Source organism: Hemicordylus capensis, chromosome 3 (genome assembly GCF_027244095.1).
Source record: "Hemicordylus capensis ecotype Gifberg chromosome 3, rHemCap1.1.pri, whole genome shotgun sequence".
NCBI classification, from domain to species: domain Eukaryota; kingdom Metazoa; phylum Chordata; class Lepidosauria; order Squamata; family Cordylidae; genus Hemicordylus; species Hemicordylus capensis.
Genome location: NC_069659.1, coordinates 191,308,241 through 191,329,056, shown reverse-complemented (window position 1 = coordinate 191,329,056; position 20,816 = coordinate 191,308,241). Strand labels below are relative to the sequence as shown.

At 46.9% G+C, this 20,816-nt stretch overlaps 1 protein-coding gene and 1 long non-coding RNA gene across 3 annotated transcripts in view; one reads left to right on the top strand and one right to left on the bottom strand.

The window, feature by feature from the left end:
- The window catches only part of NAT8L (N-acetyltransferase 8 like), a 76,575-nt gene extending 66,724 nt beyond the window's left edge, over nucleotides 1-9,851 (bottom strand). Inside the window, exon 1 of one of the 2 annotated variants that reach the window (XM_053306980.1) lies at nucleotides 9,370-9,851. In XM_053306980.1, the coding sequence (XP_053162955.1) occupies nucleotides 9,370-9,706 (337 nt within the window). In that variant the 5' untranslated portion in view covers nucleotides 9,707-9,851. The remainder of the gene's footprint in view (nucleotides 1-9,369) is intronic. The other variant, XM_053306979.1, reaches the window with a different exon arrangement.
- Nucleotides 9,852-10,147: 296 nt separating this feature from the next.
- Nucleotides 10,148-20,757, top strand: LOC128349863 (uncharacterized). Its single transcript, XR_008319044.1, has 3 exons — nucleotides 10,148-10,327; nucleotides 17,613-17,754; nucleotides 19,363-20,757. It is a non-coding gene; the product is annotated as an uncharacterized LOC128349863 (long non-coding RNA).
- The last annotated feature ends 59 nt before the right edge of the window (nucleotides 20,758-20,816 follow it).

Here is a 20,816-nt window from a genome sequence, read left to right as displayed (position 1 = left end):
ACAGCAAATGCTGTTTCAGAATATATTTGTGTACAGCCTAAGTAACCAGTGATGCTTGTCACAGAATTCCACCCTCATTAACGTTTATCTGTCTTGCAACTGTATATCCACAAAATAGGAACAGTTTCAACTACACTTTAATTCTTGTTCCTCATCTTTGGCTTTGGGCTCTGCAAGTCGCACACCCACATGAATGCCATAGTGGCATTCTCCATTGCTGAAATCAAGAGCTGGGGCCTCCACATATCCTATCATGCATTGCAGGAGCATCAGAGAGGTAACCCTCAGTAATGCAGTAGCTTTCCTCTCCCTGGCCCTGCAAGCCCCAGGACTCTATGATTAAAATGGCTGGGACCCCTTCAAAACTGCATGGAAGTGCACACAACCACAAAAGAAGGTAGGACAGGCTCTGTTTTCCTTCTACTTCACTTTTAACCTAGGGAGCAGATCTGGGCTACCCAGGTTCAGAGCTGCTGAGTCAGGAGGCTTCGCAGCTCTCTAGATAACCATGGACCCCTGTGTTAGACCTGTCCTACCCAGGGATCTGTGGTCATGAGAACAGCCTCATAATGTGAATAAAAATAATCACACATGCATCACACTCTGCTGCACACCATTTCCCATTTATGGTTCACACTTAGATGTATTTTTCATTTATGTTTGTAAATGAAGCCAGAGTACCCTTATTTTTTTTTTTTTTTAAGGATCAGGGATGGACGATTATAGGGTGTTTCAGAAATGCCTCTCTCAGCTAGATCCTAATCATATTTATCAAAACAAAGTCCCATAGAGTTAATTAAGACTGACTTGTTAGGAATTTGGTTTATTATTTTAATGTTTTGAAAACTTACCTGGCTACTATCACCTATACCAGGGCTGCACAAATTTAGCCCCCCTGCAGATGTTGGATTACAACTCCCATCATCCCCAACTATTGGCCACTGTGGCTGGGGATAATGGGAGTTGTAGTCCAATGACAGCTGGAGGACTGAAGTTGTGGAACCCTGACCTATGAACAGGACTGTTTGGCACCACTGCTGGTGGTGTACTGTAAGGATGTGCACAAGCCGTTTGTGCACCTGCCAGCAGGGTGTGGAGTGGTTCCCTTAAAAAGCAGGTAAGGAGCTCCTTATCTGCTCGTTCCCACCCCACCACTTTCCCACTGGCAGCGCCTGCTCTCCAAGCAGCCGCAAGGGGTTGCTGCGCTGTTCCCTGCAGCCTCCATGTGGTGGTGGCATGCATATGGCTGACGTGCATGCTGACCACACAAATGTCAATACCATGCTGAGCACGCCAATGGCTGGCACATGTGCTGGCCATGTGTGTGCCAACACTGCACAGAGGCTGCAGGGAACAGCACCGCAGCCCTGCACAGCTGGAGGGAAAGTGGACAATGCAGGCGGAAAAACAGCGGGGCAGGGACAAGCCGGTAAAGAGCTCCTTACCTGCTTTTTAAGGGAACCCTTGCCACCCCGTTGAGTTGGTTTGAAAGCCGGCTCCCGAGCCAGTTTGGCACTTCCCAGAGGAGGCGCCAAACCGGCTCATGCACATCCCCAGTGTTTTAGACACTTGCAGAGGTGTGGTCATATCCCAAAAGGACTGTTGTAATGCACTCTATATGAAGCTGCCCTTGGAAACTATTTGGAACCTTCAGAAGTTGCAAAATGCTCCAGCAAGACTGGTGTCAGGGGCCTCATTTGTGGAACGCATTACTCCCATTTTGTACAACATTCACTGGCTTCCTGTCCATTTCCAGATACTATTAAAGGTGTCGGTTATTACCTTTAGAACCTTAAATGGTTTGGGTCCTGGATGTCTGCTCCCATATGGGTCTACCCACCTGTTGAAATCATCGGGGAGGCTCTACTCCACAAGCCACTTCCTTCCTTCGGAACAAAATCACAATTTTAGAGTTGAATGGGACGTTGGAGGCCTTCTAGTTCAAACCCCTGCTCAGTGCAAGAAACTGCTGCAGCATCGCTGACAGAGGGCCATCCCATCTCTGCTGAGACAAGGAGAGCCCACCCCTGCATGAGGCAGACTGTGCCACTGCTGGACAGCTCTGATAGTCAGGGAAGTTTAGTTTAAGTTCTAGCCTGAATTTGCTTTCTTGTAAATTTAACTCATTGGTTCTAGCCCTGCCCACAGGAGCCACAAAGAAGACGTCAGCCCCTTCTTCTATGTAACAGATATTTGAAACGGTTATCCTATCTCCCTTTAATCTTCTCTCAATCTTATCATATCTCCCCATGATCTTTTCTTCTCCAGGAAGTATTTCACATGGGGCTTTAAATGCCCTTTAACTCACATCTCCTCCAGAATGGAGGCGGTGCGTTCACATATTGGCCAGATTTACCCCCAAATCCCTGCAGTTATTGGGGAGCAGTTTACACACAATTTGGGTTTTTCCACTGCATGTTAGAGTGTAGCCCAATTTATATCTGGGGTAAAAAAATCCACTGTTTGAGTTGGGTTTGGGGGACGACTTCAGGTTTGCAGTAAAGCCTCCCAGGAAACCCGTGGTAAAACCTGATGTGTGTAAAAGTCCCAGGCTAAACAGACCCAGCTCCTCACAAGACTCGGTTTCCAGGCTTCTCACCATTGTTGCTGTCCATCTTTGAACCTGTTCTTGTTTACCAATGAGCTGTTTCAATTTTCTACCATTATAAGCCCTGAACATTCTATTGGCCATTAAATGGACACAGTCTCTCTTCCTGACCATTCACAGACATCAACAAGGTGACAAGTGGCACCACCCCTCCAAATATGATGCAGATCTGTTGAAAAATGGCTGAGATACAGCAGTTTAAATAACACCTTCTAAAAAAGAGGGAATTCATATGTCGGCTATCTTTTTTGCCATCAGCTAGAACAAGATAATGTTTTTAACATTTAAATGTTTTTAAATGTTTAAGTATATATTGAAGCATAATCCTTTGTTGTTTTGAAAAAAAATGATCCAGCATTTCCTGAATTACTTCATTATTAGTCTATGAAATCCCACTAATAATAGGGTAAAATTAACCAAGCGTACATATCGTTGATATTGCCCACTGGGAGTCTGAAGCCAGAGCTGGGAGTGGCAAATCCTGACAAGTACTGGAGAGTGACTTCCTGGTTCTGAATCTAGCTGCTTGACAGGGAGAGGCTAGGAGCATTTTGGCACATCTAGAGTTGAGCAAACACTTCTTTCATTTTATGGGCTTTTATTTTCAACCTCCACTACATGGCAGTGAGGTAGCAACGGGCTTTGTGAGGGCACTCATGATGGGATGAGGTGGCAAATGAACTGAGGAGAGAACATGAGGCAATGGAAAGCTTGGCGGACTTGGAAGCACATACGAGGTGGGGGCAAACTGCCTTTAAACATTAACTTTCTAAATTAGAGTTACTTAGCTAGCACAGGTAAGAACCATTGTCAAACTTTCCTTGCCCACAGTGCCCAATCAGATTTTCCTTTTCACAAAGCCAAAAAGACTGCTGCGAACATCAATCAATACTCCAAAAACCTTTGCTTTAAGATGAGAGTGAAGATGCTTTCAATTTTCACTCATGGTCTAAATAGTATGGAAATCGTAAGTTAAGGTGCCCATCTTAACATCCATGCCATATAAGCTGTAGATATTTTGTTTAATCTACTAACAAGTAAGAATGCATGGTCTATTCATGTTTGGTAAGGCTGTGACATTTACTTGTGAGTAAGGGTGATGTCTATTCATGAGTAAAGGTATGGCTGCATGAAGTCTCATTTCTAACGCAGCATAATATACAGGACCGTAAATCCTTACAGCTTATATGGTACAGAAGTTAAGATGGGCATCTTAACTTCTGTACCATATAAGCTGTAATGACTTACAGTCCTGTATGTTATGCTGTAATATAGAGGATGTAATTAAGATGGGCATCTTAACTTGCAATTTCCATGCTTTTTAGAGCAAAAGTGAACACTGAAAGCATTTTTGCTTCCATGATCAGCAGCCTGGAAGCACCTATCATCATGGTTACAGAGCTTCCCTCTTCACACAAACGCTGCTCTTTCCTTGAGCAGATAGCCAGCGGAGATTACTGACATGTCGGGGTGGGACTTCCTGCCCCCTTTAGGCAGCTGTAATTGTGTTCTTCAGCAATGTTCTTTTTAACACCTGAACAGGGCTCCTGTGTACACTGTATACTCATTGTACAAGTAGTGGACATAACACGTGAATAAGGCTACTGCTTCTGGGGATCTGGACAGTGCTTCTGCTAATGCAGCATTAGCAGCAACAGTCTTTTTGGAGCTGGATCATGCTGCTGGCTCATTTTCAACTTGTAGTTCACTTAGAAACCTTGCTCCTTTTCACAGGTATGGTTGGCCAAGTCAAATACTGGAGCTCCCTCCCTTGGGAGACTCATGAAGCACCATCCCCACCTGGCTTTCCAATTAGTAAAGACCTTGTTACTGCACAATTGGGAGAGTACAAGCTAGGAAGTCTGTTGCTGTGCTTACTGGATTTTTCTGTTTTATTGTACTGTAAGCTGTTTTGTGGCTTTTTATGTGAAAAGTGGCAAAAATCAAATAATAACATAATAAATGTGTTTTCTTTAGACCCATTCCCATAAATTATCAGATAGGAACACTGAAACATAGGAAGCTGCCCTATACCAAGTCAGACTATATGCACTGACTGGTAGCAACTCTCCAAGGTTTCAGGCAGGACTCTCCTTCATCCCTATCTGGAGATGCCAGGGAGTGAACCTGGGACCTTTTGCATGCAAAGCTCTTCCACTGAGCTATGGCTCTATCCTTTTTATTGTATTTATGATAGTTTATGATATTATTGTAAATCACAAACTATCCTTTCTACTAGGGGTGTGTGTGTGTGTGTGTGTGTGTGTGTGTGTGTGTGTGTGTGTACATAATTCTGGGTGCCCCTGCTCTCAGAGATGAAGTGGTTGGCAGCTGGGGAGAGGACCTTCTTAATGGTGGCACCCAGCAGTGAAATTCTTTCCTCAAGGAGGCTCACCTAGCTCTTACATTTCTGTACTTTTGGTACCAAATACTCCCCTCCCCCCTTTTCCAGACCTTTTAACATAAGCTTTTAATATATCAACTTTAATATATCAGCCAAAACAAAAGTATGTGTTCTTGCCTGTCCCGTTAACATTCCATCTATTTTTCATCCAAGTCTTGGACACTAATGATAGTTCAGAGAAAGCTGCACAAAAGTCCTCAAAGGTTGAACTTTTAAGGTTCCACAGGACCCAGGCCCTTCCTGAATTAGTTCACAGTGAAGCACCTGAGTCTTGGGAGCAAAGGAACAGAACAAAAAATTGACTTTCTTTGTATACCACATTTGTTCAAATGATTGGGTTTATGGGTTGTTCTTCCTAGTTTATATGTAATCCTAGTTTATTTGCCACTCAAAATCAGGGATAGTAGGTGAGAATCTTGAAAAATGTAAGACCATATATGCTTGACTCAATCCACGTGCCTTCACATAAACTTTAACATGACTAATTATGTACAAGACAATCCCTTGACTCGCAAGCATGGAGGCTCACAAGGAGGCATTGGTCAAGGTATAAAGTTTTGTAGAGTAAATGCTAATAATCATTTCCTGTAAAATTTTGGTACTGCTAGCATGTCTGCTTCTATGTGAGCAAATTACTACTAAGCCAGCTGACTCTGGACGTATAGAACTGCCTTACAGATCCTTGCTCTGTTTAGCCCAGCATTGCGCATCTTGACTGGAAGCACCTTTCCAGGGTCTCAGGCAAAGCAGAAACTCATTACTGTGCCATGCCCATTTTCCCTCTATACAAAGAGTCAGGTATTCTCCACAGCTACCAGACAGTAGTATTACCCCCCCAAATAGCTTTTGGACACTCCTACCCAATTGGAATGTATTAAAGTGGTGGGCTTAGCCTTGATCAGCAGGACTAGCTAAAGGCCAGAATGGCTGCAGCTTCCTGATGAAGACTGACTGACTCCTGCCTCCCCCACCCCCACCATATAGGGGAAACTGACAGCGGGAGCAGGAGCAAACCTGACTGCATTCCAGCTCCACCCAGCCTCATGGGAAAAGCAAGCAGGCAGGATGGCAGAAGCAGAGCTATTTCCCCAGTGTGTTTGGCTGCTGTGATCTCCACACACCATCAGAACAGGTTGGTGCCCTGTAGTGACGAGGCAGGCCCTCCAGTTTGCTTGGTCTTGAGGCGGTTTCACGGGTTTCAAATGTTCAAATCTAGTTTTGCATTTCTCGCATCTGTAATTCACCTAAAACTAGAATTGGCTTGTGGTTACATTCTGTTTCAAACAGGTTTTGCCAGGTTCCATCCCGTGTTTTGCGCAAGTGATACTAAGAATGCCTGGTTGGTTGAGAACATTAGAGCTTGTGGACATTATTCAATGCGAGGTAAGTGTAATGGATATTTCAAAATAAAACACAGATTCAAACCAAAGTTAAATTTGATATTTGAGCTACAGACCGTAAAAATGCCAAGAAAATGAGTTTTAAAGATCACGTCATGAACACGGTGTGAAAGTATTCTTAGCTGCTGGGCTTTGTAGAAAGAATTCAAGTAGTTCACAAACTTCCTATGCTCCTATGTAAGCAGACCTTCCTGCAAGTTGGACTTCCCCAGACTAGTAGTCTGTTACCCTGCAGAGGCACTAGTGAAGCTGCGGGCTTCTTGGGCCTGCACAAGCTGGCTAAGTGCCCACTTTGGGCACAAAGCCAGCAAGGGCGGCTGCAGCCTGGGTCACACGAGACCCAGGGTCACCGCCTTCCACTCCCTCCCTGTGGCCGCCAGAAGGTGGGCGATGGAGAACACTTGCCCACTCGTCCACCTTCCTCAGCGCTGCTGAAACCTCCACCTGCTTTTGCGGCAAGAGGAGGCAACAGTGGCAGCGAGGAGGGTGGGCAAGTGAGTGGGCATTCCTCATCGCCCGCCCACCCTCCTTGCCGCCACTGCAAAGCAGCGGCACCTGCCTGGGCACACACACATATCCAAGCTCCCTCCTGGCCACAGCGGGCAGGGTGGTGGGCAGGCGACAGAAAACACGTGCCTGCCCCCCTCACTGCTGCTGCAAAGCAGCGGATAGCAGCAGTGGCAAGGAAGGCAGGCATGTGTTTCCTGTTGCCTGCCCGCTGTGGCCAGGAGGGAGCCCAAGTGGGGGGTGGTAGTGCCTGGGCAAGCTTTGCCTGGGGTGCCCCTGAGCCTTGGCCCGGGCCTGACTAGAGTGCTCAGCTTTATTCCTATCTCGTTTGCTCTGGAGGATAATCCCCACCCCAAAGTGGTAAAAGACTGGGGGGTGGGGAGAGAAGAAGAAGAATTGTTCCCCCTTTCTCACTCTGAAGAGCAGAGCAGAGCTACAGGAAATCCTGGCCGAGAAAAAGGGGGGCTGCAGAAACCTGCCCACCATGTGGAGAAGCTACAACCAAGAGTGGCAGGTAAGATTGTCAGAGAAGGAGAAACTTGTGGCCTTTAATTAGCCCTGCTTCTCTTTCCCCCCACCCTTGAGATCACAAACATTAGGGCTGTCCTTAGAGAGCCCTGGTGGGGTGTGGGGCCTGGGGCAAATCAGCCAGTGCGGGGCCCCCTTTGGGTTAATTCAGGAGTATGGTTATAATTGAACGGATGGGTTCAAAGAACCTGGGCCCCCCAGCTCCAGAGGGCCCCCCAGCTCCACACCTTCCTATTTGCCTCATTATCTCCCTCACTCCATGGGGGGCGGGGGGGCACCGTGGAACGGGGTGAGCACAGGCCCCCTCTCTCCTAGCCACGCCCCTGAGTTAATTCTGATAGGGGTTAAAGGAACAGGGCTGGGGCAGTCGCCCTGCTCACCATGCCCCAAGGACAGCCCTGACAAACATTCCAGGTCCTCTAAAAATGAGCCAGTGAAGTGTAGTGGCTAGAGTGCTGGACTAGGACCGGGGAGACCCGAGTTCCAATCCCCATTCAGCCATGAAACTAGGTGGGTGACTCTGGGCCAGTCACTTCTCTTTCAGCCTAACCTACTTCACAGGGTTGTTGTGAGGAGAAACCTAAGTATGTAGAACACCACTCTGGGGTCCTTGGAGGAAGAGCGGGATATAAATGTAATAAATGTAATAAATAAAAATGCTGCTGCATGGCAGTCCTCACGAAATTCCATTTGGGGGGAAAGGGGCTTATGCAACATGACTGTGGAAAAAATCCCGTTTAGTGAAGAAAAGGGAGGAGAAATCCCTAAGAAAAAGCCCTCCAAATCTTGCACCTAATCATCTGCAAGCATGCAGGGCTGGCCGCCCATTAAAGCTGGCTAAGCGCCCACCTGGGCCACAAAGCCGCAAGGGTGGTGACAGTCTGGGTCATGTGAGATCCAGGGTTGCCGCCCTCCACTCCCTTCCGTGGCCACTGGTGGGCAGAGATGTGATGGAGAACAGCCACCCGCCCTCCTTGGCGCCCTCGCCACCTCCACTCGCGGCTTTCGTGGTGCGTGGAGGCAATGGCAGCGAGGAGGGCAGGCAAGTGGGCATGGGCTTCCCACTGCCCACCCACCCTCTGGCCACTGCCACTGTGAAAGTGGTGGGTGGAGGTGGCAGAGAGGAAGCCGTGGGCAAGTAGGCACGTGTTCCCTGTCACCTGCCCAGCCTCCTTGGCATCGCTGGAAAGCGGTGGGGAGTGGTGGGGAAGGCAGGCACGTGCTCCCCTCTGCCCACCCTCCTACCCACTGTGGCCAGGAGGGAGCGGGGGGGGAGGGCTGGTGGAGGTCACGTGAGCAGGTGGGGGGTGCTGCCAGGGTGGGCTTCTTCTCCTGGGCTGCCTCTGAGGCTTGGGCCGGCCCTGGCCAGCAGTGTGGCCGGTTCCTGTTCTTTGCTTCACTCACACAGGGGTGGTTGGCTGTCCGGTCCCTGGGGGAGAGACAGACGGACAGGCTGGTTTTCCTAGCCGCTCCTCCCTGCCCTGGGGACCCTGCACTTCAGAGGCTCGCTTTTGCCCAGCCAGTCAGCGAGCGAAGACTGCTGCTGATGTCGCCGCCGCCCACCCTGCAGGGTCCGTGGAAGGGAGATCCATCCGCCGCCCATCTAGCCAGCAGCCGCAGCCGAGCGCACCGCCAGGGCAGTCCTTGGCGCTGCAGAAAAGGAACAAGGGAGAGCTCCAAAGGCACAATACCGCCGCTGTCGCCACCTCCTGCTGCTGCTGCTGCTGCTGCCGCTGCCGCTAGCGCAACGTTTTCCGGTACCTGGAACAAGCCACGGGCACTTCCAAAATCCCCCCCTCCGCCCCTTCACAATTCCATCTGCTGCCCACCAGTAGCCTGGGGGGCCCGAATGAGACCGGAGTTGAGCCAAGAGCTTCCGGTTCTTTTCCACCTTCCAAGTGCAAAAAAGCGATTCCACTTACCAGCCATTGTCCCATAAACCAGCTGCGTAAAGGGCTGGTCTTTTAACCCTCTGAAGGCTGTGTTGGGGATCCTTTCCATTATGCCTTCATAAAATATACGTCGCACCACTTCTTGCTCGGAAGGGTGAAATTCCCTGATGCAAACGCCCTCCTTTTTGTCCCCTTCATCCATCGGGGTGCTCAGAGAAGCCGGGGAAGAAGAAGGCAAGCCCATTAAAGAGGGCCACATTTGAGAGGAAGAAACGATGATTGTCTCTTTTTTGGCTCCTGAAATCGATTCATGATCTTCTGCCACTATCTTAGTCTCACAAACCATTTTGGGAGACAAATAATGCATGCAAACTGGCCAAAGTGGGGGGGAGGCTCGAAATGTTGTCCAAGAAAAAAGGAAGAACCTTGCCAAGCGGCTGCGCTAGGAGCTTTCTACTGATGCGGAACGGATGCAGGAGGAGGCAGCAGCAAAGGGGGAAAGGAGCTGCGCCGCATTTTGGAGAAGTATTTATAATGCAGCAAAGCCGATGCAGTTTGGAATGAGGTCCCCCAGGGTCCTAGCGTCCTTTTCATTGGTTGGCAAGGGTCACCATGTGTCGGTTCGTTCGCTTTGCTCGCTCGCACAGGCTGGGTAGGTGGTGGACATGAGAAACGCCTCCTTACCGTGCTTTATGGCCAATTACTACAGCATTGCCTTTCCACTTTTATGTCACCTTTTAACACTCAAGACAGAGTCCTGCTGAGTTTTACAGAAATCTGTGCCAAACTGTACCTCACTGGGGAGAGAAGGTGACATGACGTTGTTTAGCGGGGGAGGGGGAATAGAAGGCGACATTTCCAATATTCACAGGGTTTCGACTTGAAAGAAAGAAAGAAATCCAGCACTTTCCAACACCGCCGCCCGAAATATCTATTCTATATTTTTTTGCAACTACACGTGGATGAGTTCTGAGTATTGTAAAGACGGGTAAGGCAAGACATTTTATTTAAAAGTTTATTAAACTACATTTTCGATAACTATAATGGCAGCAGTCCTTTTGTAAACTGAAATATTTATTTGAATTTGCTTCCATCCACAAAATCTGGAGCTAAAGTGAGCACATTGATGTATATTCTGGGAAATATTCTCTATTTGTGAAGGCACATCATTTAATTACCTTGAAGGTCGTATAGAGAGAAAGAAAGAAAGATTTGGGACTAATATGCTCACGGAGCCTCTATAAGTGTATCTCTGTGAATTGCTCCTTTTAGCAGCACTTATTTTTATACCTTCCCTAGTCCCGACTCTGTGCATCCGTTAGTGAGTCTCACTGGTTTCTATGGAACTTTCTGTCAAAAGAACTGAAAAGGATTGCAGACTGGAAGGGTCCATTTATAAATTACATGGCCATAGTTAAGTGGAGATTGGAGGTACAGTATTTTGTTTTAAAGTTGTAATCTTGTGCACACTTACTTGGGAATAACCCCATTGAACTCAGTGGGACTTGCGCCCGAGTAGATATTCTTAAAATAAAGCTGCATAATAAGTGAAAAAGATTCTTTATCTGCTGCGAGAGACCACATCTCGCGGCTCTCTTTTCTCTGCGGTGATTGGATGAATCATTCACCACTGCGGTAGTTTATAAGTGACTATTAACGCTTTCCTTTACTTGTGCGTAGAATTGGTCCTTCTTCCCCCACCCTCTGGAATACCTTGGCCGGGCTGCAAAGAGCAGAAAGCTCTGCTTGCCCAAGGCTCAGGGGCGCCCCGGGCGAAGCCTGCCCGCTGCCCGGGCGTCCCCCACCAGGGTGCCCACCCCTGACCACAGCGGGCAGGAAAGTGGACGGACAAGGGGGAGAAGCACCGCCTGCCCTCCTCGCTGCCACCGCCACCACTACCTGCTCTGTTCTGTTGGCGGCGAGGAGGGTGGGCAGGCGCATGATAAACACCCGCCCACCCTCCTCCCCCACCTCCACCTGACGCTTTCGCTGCAGCGGTGGCGAGGAGGGGAGGCGGGTGATGGGGAACTCCCCCTGTCCCGTCGCCTGCCCTCCTCGCCGCGAAAGCGGCGGGTGGAGGCGGCAGCAGCACCCAGGCAGGTGCGCGGGCCAGCGGGTGTTCGCTTCGCCAGCCCAGCAGTGGCCGCCGCTGGGAGGGAGCGGAGCGCAGCGACCCCCTAGGTCTCACATGACCCAGACTGTCGCCCCGCGTGCCGGCTTTGTGCCCTAAGCAGGCGCTTAGCCGGCTTTAATGGGCGGCCAGCCCTGTCTGCTTGCAGACGATTAGGTGCAACATTGGGACGGGTTTTTTTCTTAGGGATGTTCTGCCCCACTTTTTCACGAAAAGGGATTTCCCCCCCCCCCCGCATTGCATAAGCCCCACCCGCTCGCTTCCCTTTTCTCCCAACGGAAATTTCAGGAGGACTGCCGCACAACAGCATTTGTAGAGGACCTGAAATGTTTGTGGTCCCAAGTGGGGGTGGGGGGGTGGGAGCAAGGCTCATTAAAGACCACAAGTCTTTCTCCCTCCAAGGAACTTTCCTTCCACCCTCGGCTGTAGCTAGAAAGGGGGGAGAATCCTAATCCTCGTTCTTTTCTTGCCCCGCTCTTGCCCCGCTTGGTGGGGGGATTTCCTTCAGTTAGGAGTGAAACGCGAGAGCGCTAGAGCCAAGGCCGTCCCAAGGCTCAGGCTCCCCGCTGGCGAAGTCCACTAAGCAAGGTGCCCCCTCCCCCACCGCTCCCGTCTCCCTTCTGGCCCCATAGCGGGCGGGAGCGTGGCTGGGCACTGGGGAGCGCGCGCCTGCCCTCCTCCTCCTCGTAGCTCCGTCCATTCGGCGATTTTGCGGGGGCACCGGAGGACGGGCGGGCAATGGCGAAGAAGACCTACCCAACTCTCGCCTGCCCTCCTCACCGTTGCCGCGACCTCCACTCACCGCCAGCGGGTAGCGGTGATGGTGGTGCCGAGGGCCGGTGTTCTCCATTGCCCACCCGCCCAGCTGGCATCCGTGGGGAGTGAGTAGAGGGAGACAACAACCCTGGGTCAACAACCATGATCCAGGCTTAGGGTCGCCAACATTTCATTGCCAGAATGAGGGACATACAGGTGAACCTCGGAAAATTAGAATATCGTGCAGTCCATTAATTTCGGTAATGCAAATTAAAAGGTTAAACTGATAAATGAGACAGACGCATTACATGCAAAGCAAGATAAGTCAAGCCTTAATTTGTTATAATTGTGATGATCATGGCGTACAGCTCATGAAAACCCCAAATCCACACTCTCAGAAAATTAGAATATTACATGGAACCAAGAAGACAAGGATTGAAGAATAGAACAATATCGGACCCCTGAAAAGTATAAGCATGCATATGTATTCAGTACTTGGTTTGGGCCCCTTTTGCAGCAATTACTGCCTCAATGCATGGATGCTATCAGCCTGTGGCACTGATGAGGTATTATGGAAGACCAGGATGCTTCATTAGCAGCCTTCAGCAATTCTGCATTGTTTGGTCTCATGTCTCTCATCCTTCTCTTGGCAATACCCCATAGATTCTCTATGGGGTCAGGTCAGGCAAGTTTGCTGGCCAATCAAGCACAGTACACTGTTTACTTTTCAGAGGTCCGATATTTTCTATTCTTCAATCCTTGTCTTCTTGGTTCCATGTAATATTCTAATTTTCTGAGATTGTGGATTTGGGGTTTTCATTAGCTGTACGCCATGATCATCACAATTATAACAAATTAAGGCTTGACTTATCTCTCTTTGCATGTAATGCATCTGTCTCATATATCAGTTTCACCTTTTAATTTGCATTACTGAAATTAATGGACTTTTGCACGATATTCTAATTTTCCGAGTTTCACCTGTAAGTTTGTGAGGACTGGCTGGGAGCACAGGGCTGGGAGCTGTGTGCAGTGGTAATCAAGAGCCTGAGCATCGTTGACCTATCTGTAACTGAATTATATGCTATTGAATAAATGAGGGACAAATGCTGTCCCTATAGGGACCAACATTTCATCCCTGAAATGAGGGGCATCAACATAATGAGGGACATTAGCAACCCTATCTAGGCTGTCAACACCCTTGCCAACTTTGTGTCCTAAGCGGGTGCTTAGCCAGCTTTAATAGGCTGCGGGCCCTGGCTATAGCTGCAACCTGCACACTAACTGGGAATGAACCCGCATCAAACCAACCAGCCACCACAATCTGGTAGGAGGGGAGGGGAGGGGCGGCGGCTCCCCACCTACTTCGCTTCACTACAGTATCCTGTGGAACGGAAAGGAGAAAAAGAGCCAGAGGGCAGGTATGAGTGTGTTGCCTTTTGAGCCAAGGATGGAAAGAAAGATCGTTTCTCTTTGCTCTTCCCTGTTCCCACGGGCCACTTCGCCTCTTTTTTGCTCGCTCCTTCTTCCTCCCTCTCTCCTCTTTTGTGCATGGCCTAGTTTATAAATGCAGCAAAATCAAGGGATAAAGCTTTTCCTGGGTCGTATCACTAGGAAAGTGGTATGATTGAATGCTTCCCTGCAAACAAGACAAAACAAAGCATTCAACGGAACAAGCGAATGTGTCATTCTCATCCCTAGTATGCGCTTTCCCTACGTGTGTGGAGCAGCACTGAAACCGACCTGTAGAGGAAGTGATACTCAGTCCAGTAAAAGCTGTAATGCTTGGGGCTACTGCTGCCCGCATAAACGGGGCCTCTGTGTGTTGGTATCCTGCGCATGTTTGCGCTCTCTCCCCTCACCCCATTAATCATAGTCCACAATGCACTCCCCACCCCCGCTACTTCCTAGAGAAAGCGAGTAGCAGAGCGAAGAGAAACGTGATGCCAACCCCTGAACGAAGAGATGCGAACTATGCATTCACCAAACGAATCCCTCTCCGGAACAATTGGGGAGCATTATAAGAAGAGACAGGACGAGGCTTCTTCCTGTCCCCGGGATGGTTTTCTTATGGAGCTGTATATAGCGGCTTCCTTCCGGTAGGAGCATGCGCCTTGAAGCATAGGTGCAGGTGGACTGGCCGCGAAAAGAGACTGCAGCACAGCCCCGGATGGTGGTCGGGGGAGGGGTGCGTGTTGGGTGGACAGAAAGCCCCCCCCCCAAGCCTTTTTCTTTGCCTGCCAACAAGCTCCATACGCCCGTCCGGGTCCTCAACAATTGTGAGGAGGAGCTGCCCCTTCTCTGCCCATGGCGAGGCTTCGTGCCCTCGCTGGGATGCTAGTGTTGACTAGGCGGTTCCTGGAAAAGTCCCGGGTGGCCACTGGAGCGAGTTGATGGGACTGACGGTTGACGAACAATAGCACAGCGGAGCCCCAGCCCAAGCAGGGCAGGCAGCTGTGAAGTCTGCAGGCGTGATGGCGGATGTGGTTTGCAGGCATTTGTTGCCCCGAAAACAGCAGCAAATGGTGTCTTTAACTCACGTCCACCACAACACTTCAGAAGATCTGCCTTCACGTTCATATGGTCGCCGCTGGTGGCGAAATACTAGCCTTAGTAAGTCTATAAGGTCTTCATGTTGAAACGATAAAAATTGGATCGGTCCTGATTCCCGAATAAATAATTTCTTAATTAAAACCGCACAAAACTGTCGTCTAAGCATGAAACCTTACATGCGGCTGCTCTAACTGCCTGATAAAATCAGTGCCACCGTGGCGCTGCAAAAATGCACTAGCTTGAAAAAAGACATGATGGATCTTGATTTTTAGATCACGGTCTATTTATATTTAATTTTACATCTTTAACCTGCTTTTCAGCCTAGTAATGCATGGATTGTGTGCCAAAACTTGGGACTATTGTAAGATACAGGAGTGCATTTCAATAATGCAATATTGTAGTAATGCAAGGCAACAAATATTTGAGAGCTGTTGGTTTCTCAACACTCCTGGCCCCTTGTTTAGGGGTGGAGATGTGGGTGATTCAAGTTTCCCCCCCTGCTTGTCAGTAGTAGTAGTAGTAGTAATTTGGCAATTGATAGGTTCCTGTGTATTAGAACAGGTTCTAATAGCAGGTTCCTATGTATTAAAACAGTCTCTGGAAGATATGTTATATTAAAATTCTTGTTTTGATCATTATGCTAATAGGATTTTTCAGTAGTCTGAACTTTCAAATCAATGTCTGATTTTTGAAGGCTCTAGTTTGCTAGGCTGTGATCAGAACATGCTTTCTTGGAAGGAAATCCTTTGAGGTCCTTACCTCTAAGGAAATATAGGACCATGCTGCACATCATAATTTGATTCAAGATATTCAGAATAATAATTTCCCATTTATGCATATGTCAAATTTTACTCCCGACGTGATGTTCTAAAATAGTTTAATTGTTTTGGAGATTGTCTACTTGAAATAGGTTCTTGTAAAACAAGGGAAGTGTGTACCGTCTTCTCTTTTTCAAAGGATGCTATTGGCAATAATCCAGCCTCATATGCACCATTTGGAAGTAACACAGTCCTGGAAAGATTTCATCACTTGATTCTGCTGTATGTATACATTTGTCCTTGGTATCGTGCTAAACTGTAATGCTGCAATTATTATTATTATTATTTATTATTATTATTATTATTAATAATAATTCAATTCCTATACCGCCCTTCCAAAAATGGCTCAGGGCGGTTTACAAAGAGAAATAAAACAAAAAAGATGGTTCCCTGTCCCCAAAGGGCTCACATTCTAAAAAGAAACATAGGACACACACCAGCAACAGTCACTGGAAGTACTGTGCTGGGGGTGGATAGGGCCAGTTACTCTCCCCGTGCTAAATAAAGAGAATCACCATGGTAAAAGGTGCCTCTTTGTCCAGTTAGCAGGCAATATGTTGGTACCTTTGAAACTGGTCAGTTAGAATGTTGGACTAGGATTGGGGAGATCCAAATTCAAATCCCCATTCAGCCATGAAACTCACAGGGTGGCTCTGGTTCAATATGAATATGATACATACTTATATACTGCTTTTCAACAAAAGTTCCCAAAGCAGGTTACATAGATATAAATTAATTAATGGGCTTCCTGTCCCCAAAGGGCTCACAAAAAGAAACTTAAGGTAGACACCAACAACAACCACTAGAGGGATGCTGTGCTGGAGATCACTTATCTCTCAAGCTAACCTACCTCACAGGGTTCTTGTGAGGATAAACAAACCTAACCATGTACACCACTCTGGGCTCCTTTTGAAGAAGTGTGGGATATGAATATAGTATAGTAAATAAACTATAAATTATAGGAACTATATCCTATATTTAGATCTAGGCTCATATAGAATATAACAGCTCCTCAGTTTTAGGGGGGGGCCCTCCCCCTCACTCCAGGTTTTCTGATCCCCTTTCCATTTATCCTCACCCACACTGGGTTGGGAGTACTACTGAGTGCAAAGAACTCTGAGAACAGGAAGTGTTACTTATGCTTCCTGTTGCACCTCCCCCCACATACACCCAAATGTCTCAAGTTTCTCTGTGCATCGTGGGAGTTTTCAGATAATAATCAATGTGCTTCTTATCAATATCTGCAGTGGTGTGGGAACAAATGATGCATACACTAGACTGGTTGGCTGCATGGCTGGCTAACAGAACATCAATGTGTACATATCAAAACTGTGCTTTAACATTTCTTTGGTATCCTGAGTGTTAATTCGCTAGAAAATTAAAGTCAGGGTTTCAGAGTTAGGCAGATGCTAAAGGAGAGATGCTACCAAAAAACATATGCTTGCGTTCCTGTCATGTCTTTTGTCCTGAAAGTTTGTCCCTCTGCCACATGTGTGGTGTTTGAAAGAGGAGTTGCTGATGATTGCTAATATGGGACGGGGTACAGGCAGCCTTTATATCTTCACAGGCATTCTATTTATTCAGACCTGCCCCAAGTTTTCCTAATTAACATGCTCAATCCTGTTAATGTCATGCTCAGTCGAACCTGAAATCCTAACCCAACCCTTTAATTCTACTTGCTGTATATACTCAACACAACAAAATTCAGTGTATCACAGAAACATATATTCTGCACCAAGATTTGAAAGATCTGAAAGATTTCAATAAGGAAAAACTAGATGCTTGCTCATATAAATTATGTAATTGAAACAAATTGCCATATTTACTTGTTTTGCATAATTCTGTTTTCAATAGTCATGGGGAGGAATGATGATCTATGCAGTGTGCAGGAGTTCTATATCCCGAGTACAGTAAACTTTATTCAGTCACCCTCTGGCCTCAGAGCTTTCATCAACACTTCCAAGCTTGCTTTTGCAACTACTTTCTCTTTACTGGCTTCATTCTGTCATTTCTTCAAGGAGCTGAAGGCAGTACAGATGGCACTATACATTTTATCCTCAGAGCAATCCTGTGAGAAGAATTAAACTAAGATGAAGTTACCCTAATTGCCTTAAACTCTGGCTTGCAAAGCTACTTGGTCCAGTGGACAACATTTGGGAGGTAAATAGCCATGTGCTTCCCCACATTAATCTTGTAACATCAAAACTTGTAACTAACACAGTACACTATTGAGCAAAGTACACTGTAAAGAATTAGAGCTGTTAAATAAAGAAAGATGATGCAAGGACACAGCTACTGAATGGCATTGGGTAAGTAGAAAAGTGTTTTTTAAAAGTAAGTAGTATATTGGCATTCTAAGGTTAAATTGAAAGGATCATATCTGAATGTAGTTTCAAGTTCCAATTCCCCAGGGGGGGAAAAGCTTCATGGGAGACCCTCTAGATTAGAAAGTGGTGGCAAGCTCCATTTCCTTTTACTTGTGCTTAGATTGTTTGTTGAGCAAGGCCTGTATACCATGCAAATACTAAAAAGTGAATGTTGTATTCTATCTAGCAATCTTTTTATGTTTTATTAATTAGAAGTTTGTCCCTGTGGGGATCCTGTAGAGAATGGGGGCGAGGGGTGGTGTCAGAAAAGAAAGGGAGGGAAAAGAGAAGGAGTAAAATGGAGTTGTTTCTGAATAAAGCTTAGTTTAAAAACACAAGATTGCTTTGTGTTTATGAGGGAAGCAGCTATAAGACATTTGGCAAAGAGATTTCGAACCAGTTATGTGTGTGAGTCTGCAAAGCTTGTGAAGGTTCCTGCATCTTAATTGCACTGCATTATTTGGCCTACATTCCTGAACTGCTGCATTCTAATTTTGCTGATGATGATTGTTTTTCCAGCTTCCTGACCTATACAACCCCTGAAGGTCCTTTTTCCTTGGCAATCCTAGACTCTGTTGTTCACTGGATGCCTACTAGGGGTGTGCAATTCAATTTGAGGTTAAATCAATTTGGGTCGAATTGGGGGCAATTCACAGATCTGACTTTGAATTGAATCACCCTCAGAAGAGGGGACCTGATTTGGGGTTGAAGCAAATCACCCCCGATCTGACTTGAATCAATTCAAACACCATTTTGAGGCTCGTTTTGCTGGGGTAACGGCCTCAAAATGGCACTCTTTTTCCAGGTAGAGCTGGTCTACCAAATGGGGGGCAGCAGCTAGATGAACCCTTCACTCTGGACATAGCACATCTGCCCACCTCGGAAGATTGGTCTACCCAGTAGACCAGTCCTCCAAGGCAGGCTGACACACTATGTCCTGAGCGGAGGGCTGGTCTCTCCACCAGTCCAATCAGTAGACCAGCTCACCTGTATTTCCGGGGAGAGCTGGTCTACTAATTGGGGTCAGTGGGCAGACCAGCCCTGCACTCTGGACTTAGTGCATCTGCCTGCTTCCTCTGAGGCAGGCAGACATGCCAAGTCTGGAGCAGAGGGCTGGTCTACTCATCAGTCCCAATTGGTAGACCAACTCTCCCTGGAAAAAGAGCACCATTTTGAGGCCTATTTTCCCAGCAAAACAGGCCTCAACATGACACATGAATCACTCAAATCAATTCAGGTGATTCAAGGGTAATCCATAGAGATAGCCAGCCAAGCCAGCTGTTCTCAACGAATCAATTTGATGGTTTTGCTATTCAATCTCAAATAGTAGAATTTGATTTATGCACACCCTAATGCCCATTGGCTCATATCTCACCACCACCTTTTTTCTTGTCCACTCCAGGAGAACCTGCTCTTCCCTGGAAACTGAAGATCCTATTTCTGCAATTACCTCCTCACTATACAAGACTCCCAGGTTTACTCCAGCAAAGCAGAAGGCTATATTGCTTCACTGCCTGGGTCCTGAAGGCCAAATAATATATAATCATTTGCCATTTCCTACCAACTTGGAAGAAGATGCCAACCCTTATGAAGCTGCTCTTCAAACCTTAGATGAGCATTTAAACAATACTCTGAATTTGTTTCTGAATATTATAAGTTCTATGCTATATTCCAACTGCCTGGTGAATCTATCTATCAGTATGTCACAGATTGCATGCCTTAAGTGTAACCTCTGAGTTTGCCAGCTTTACTGATGAAATGATCAGGGATCAAATCGTTATGAAAACAAACTGCTACAAACTACATGAAAAACTGCTACTGGAAGGAAAACTTACCTTGGATAAAGTTATAGAGATGGCTAGGAAGGTGGAAAGTGCTCTTCACTGTGCCAGATCACTTTATTTGGTACCCAAAACCAACTTCCTGAAATCCAAGCTGTTCAGTGTAAATCCTTCCAGTCCCAATCTTCTCATATGGCACTGCCCCAGAAAGTGGCAGCACAAGAAAAGGAAGAGCTACCACTGCTACTGGTGTGGAAACTCTGCCCACAAAGCTGATTTTGCTCACTGTTCTGCACAGAAGGTCACTTCAACCATTTAGGAGCATGATGCTAAACTTATAGAAGTCTTAAGAAAACTCCAACACGGACTTACTATTTCTTCAGAGAAATGTCAGTTTTGCATACACTTGGTGACTTACTTGGGACACACTGTCTCAGAGTGGCATACATCCCAAAACTGACTTGGCGAAAGCTATTTGGGAAACACCAGAGCCACACAACAAGGATGCACTTTGATAATTTTTAGGACTCTGTATTACTCTAAATTTGTGAGACAATTTTGCCTCAAAGGTTGCTCGATTGCATCTTCTGTTTAAAAAGAATGTAGCATTTAAAAGGGATTGCATCCTACAAGGCTAGTTTTCAGCCTATCAAATCAGCCATTGCTGAAAGCTCTGCTTTCACTTCTTTTGATACCAACAGGCACACTGTTTTAACCACTGATGCTTCTGAATATTGCTTGGGTGCTGTCTTGACCCTGCAAAAAGCAGGCAGGGAAGTTACAGTTTCCTTTGTTTCCAGAGTGCTAACTGCATCAGGGAAGATTTATTCTGTCACTGAAAAAGAAGCTCTAGCATGTTTCTGAGCAGTGAGGTACTTCAGGACTTACTTGTGGGGTAGAAAATTAACTTTATGGTTAGACCACAAACCCCTATCTGCTTTATTTACTACTTGGGAATCAAGCCGAGCAACCTCAAAAATAGGCAAATGGATCCCTAGACTTACAGACTTTGATTTCCAGGTGGAATATCTGCCAGGTCTTTGGAATACAACTAGGGATTGTTTATCTCAACTTC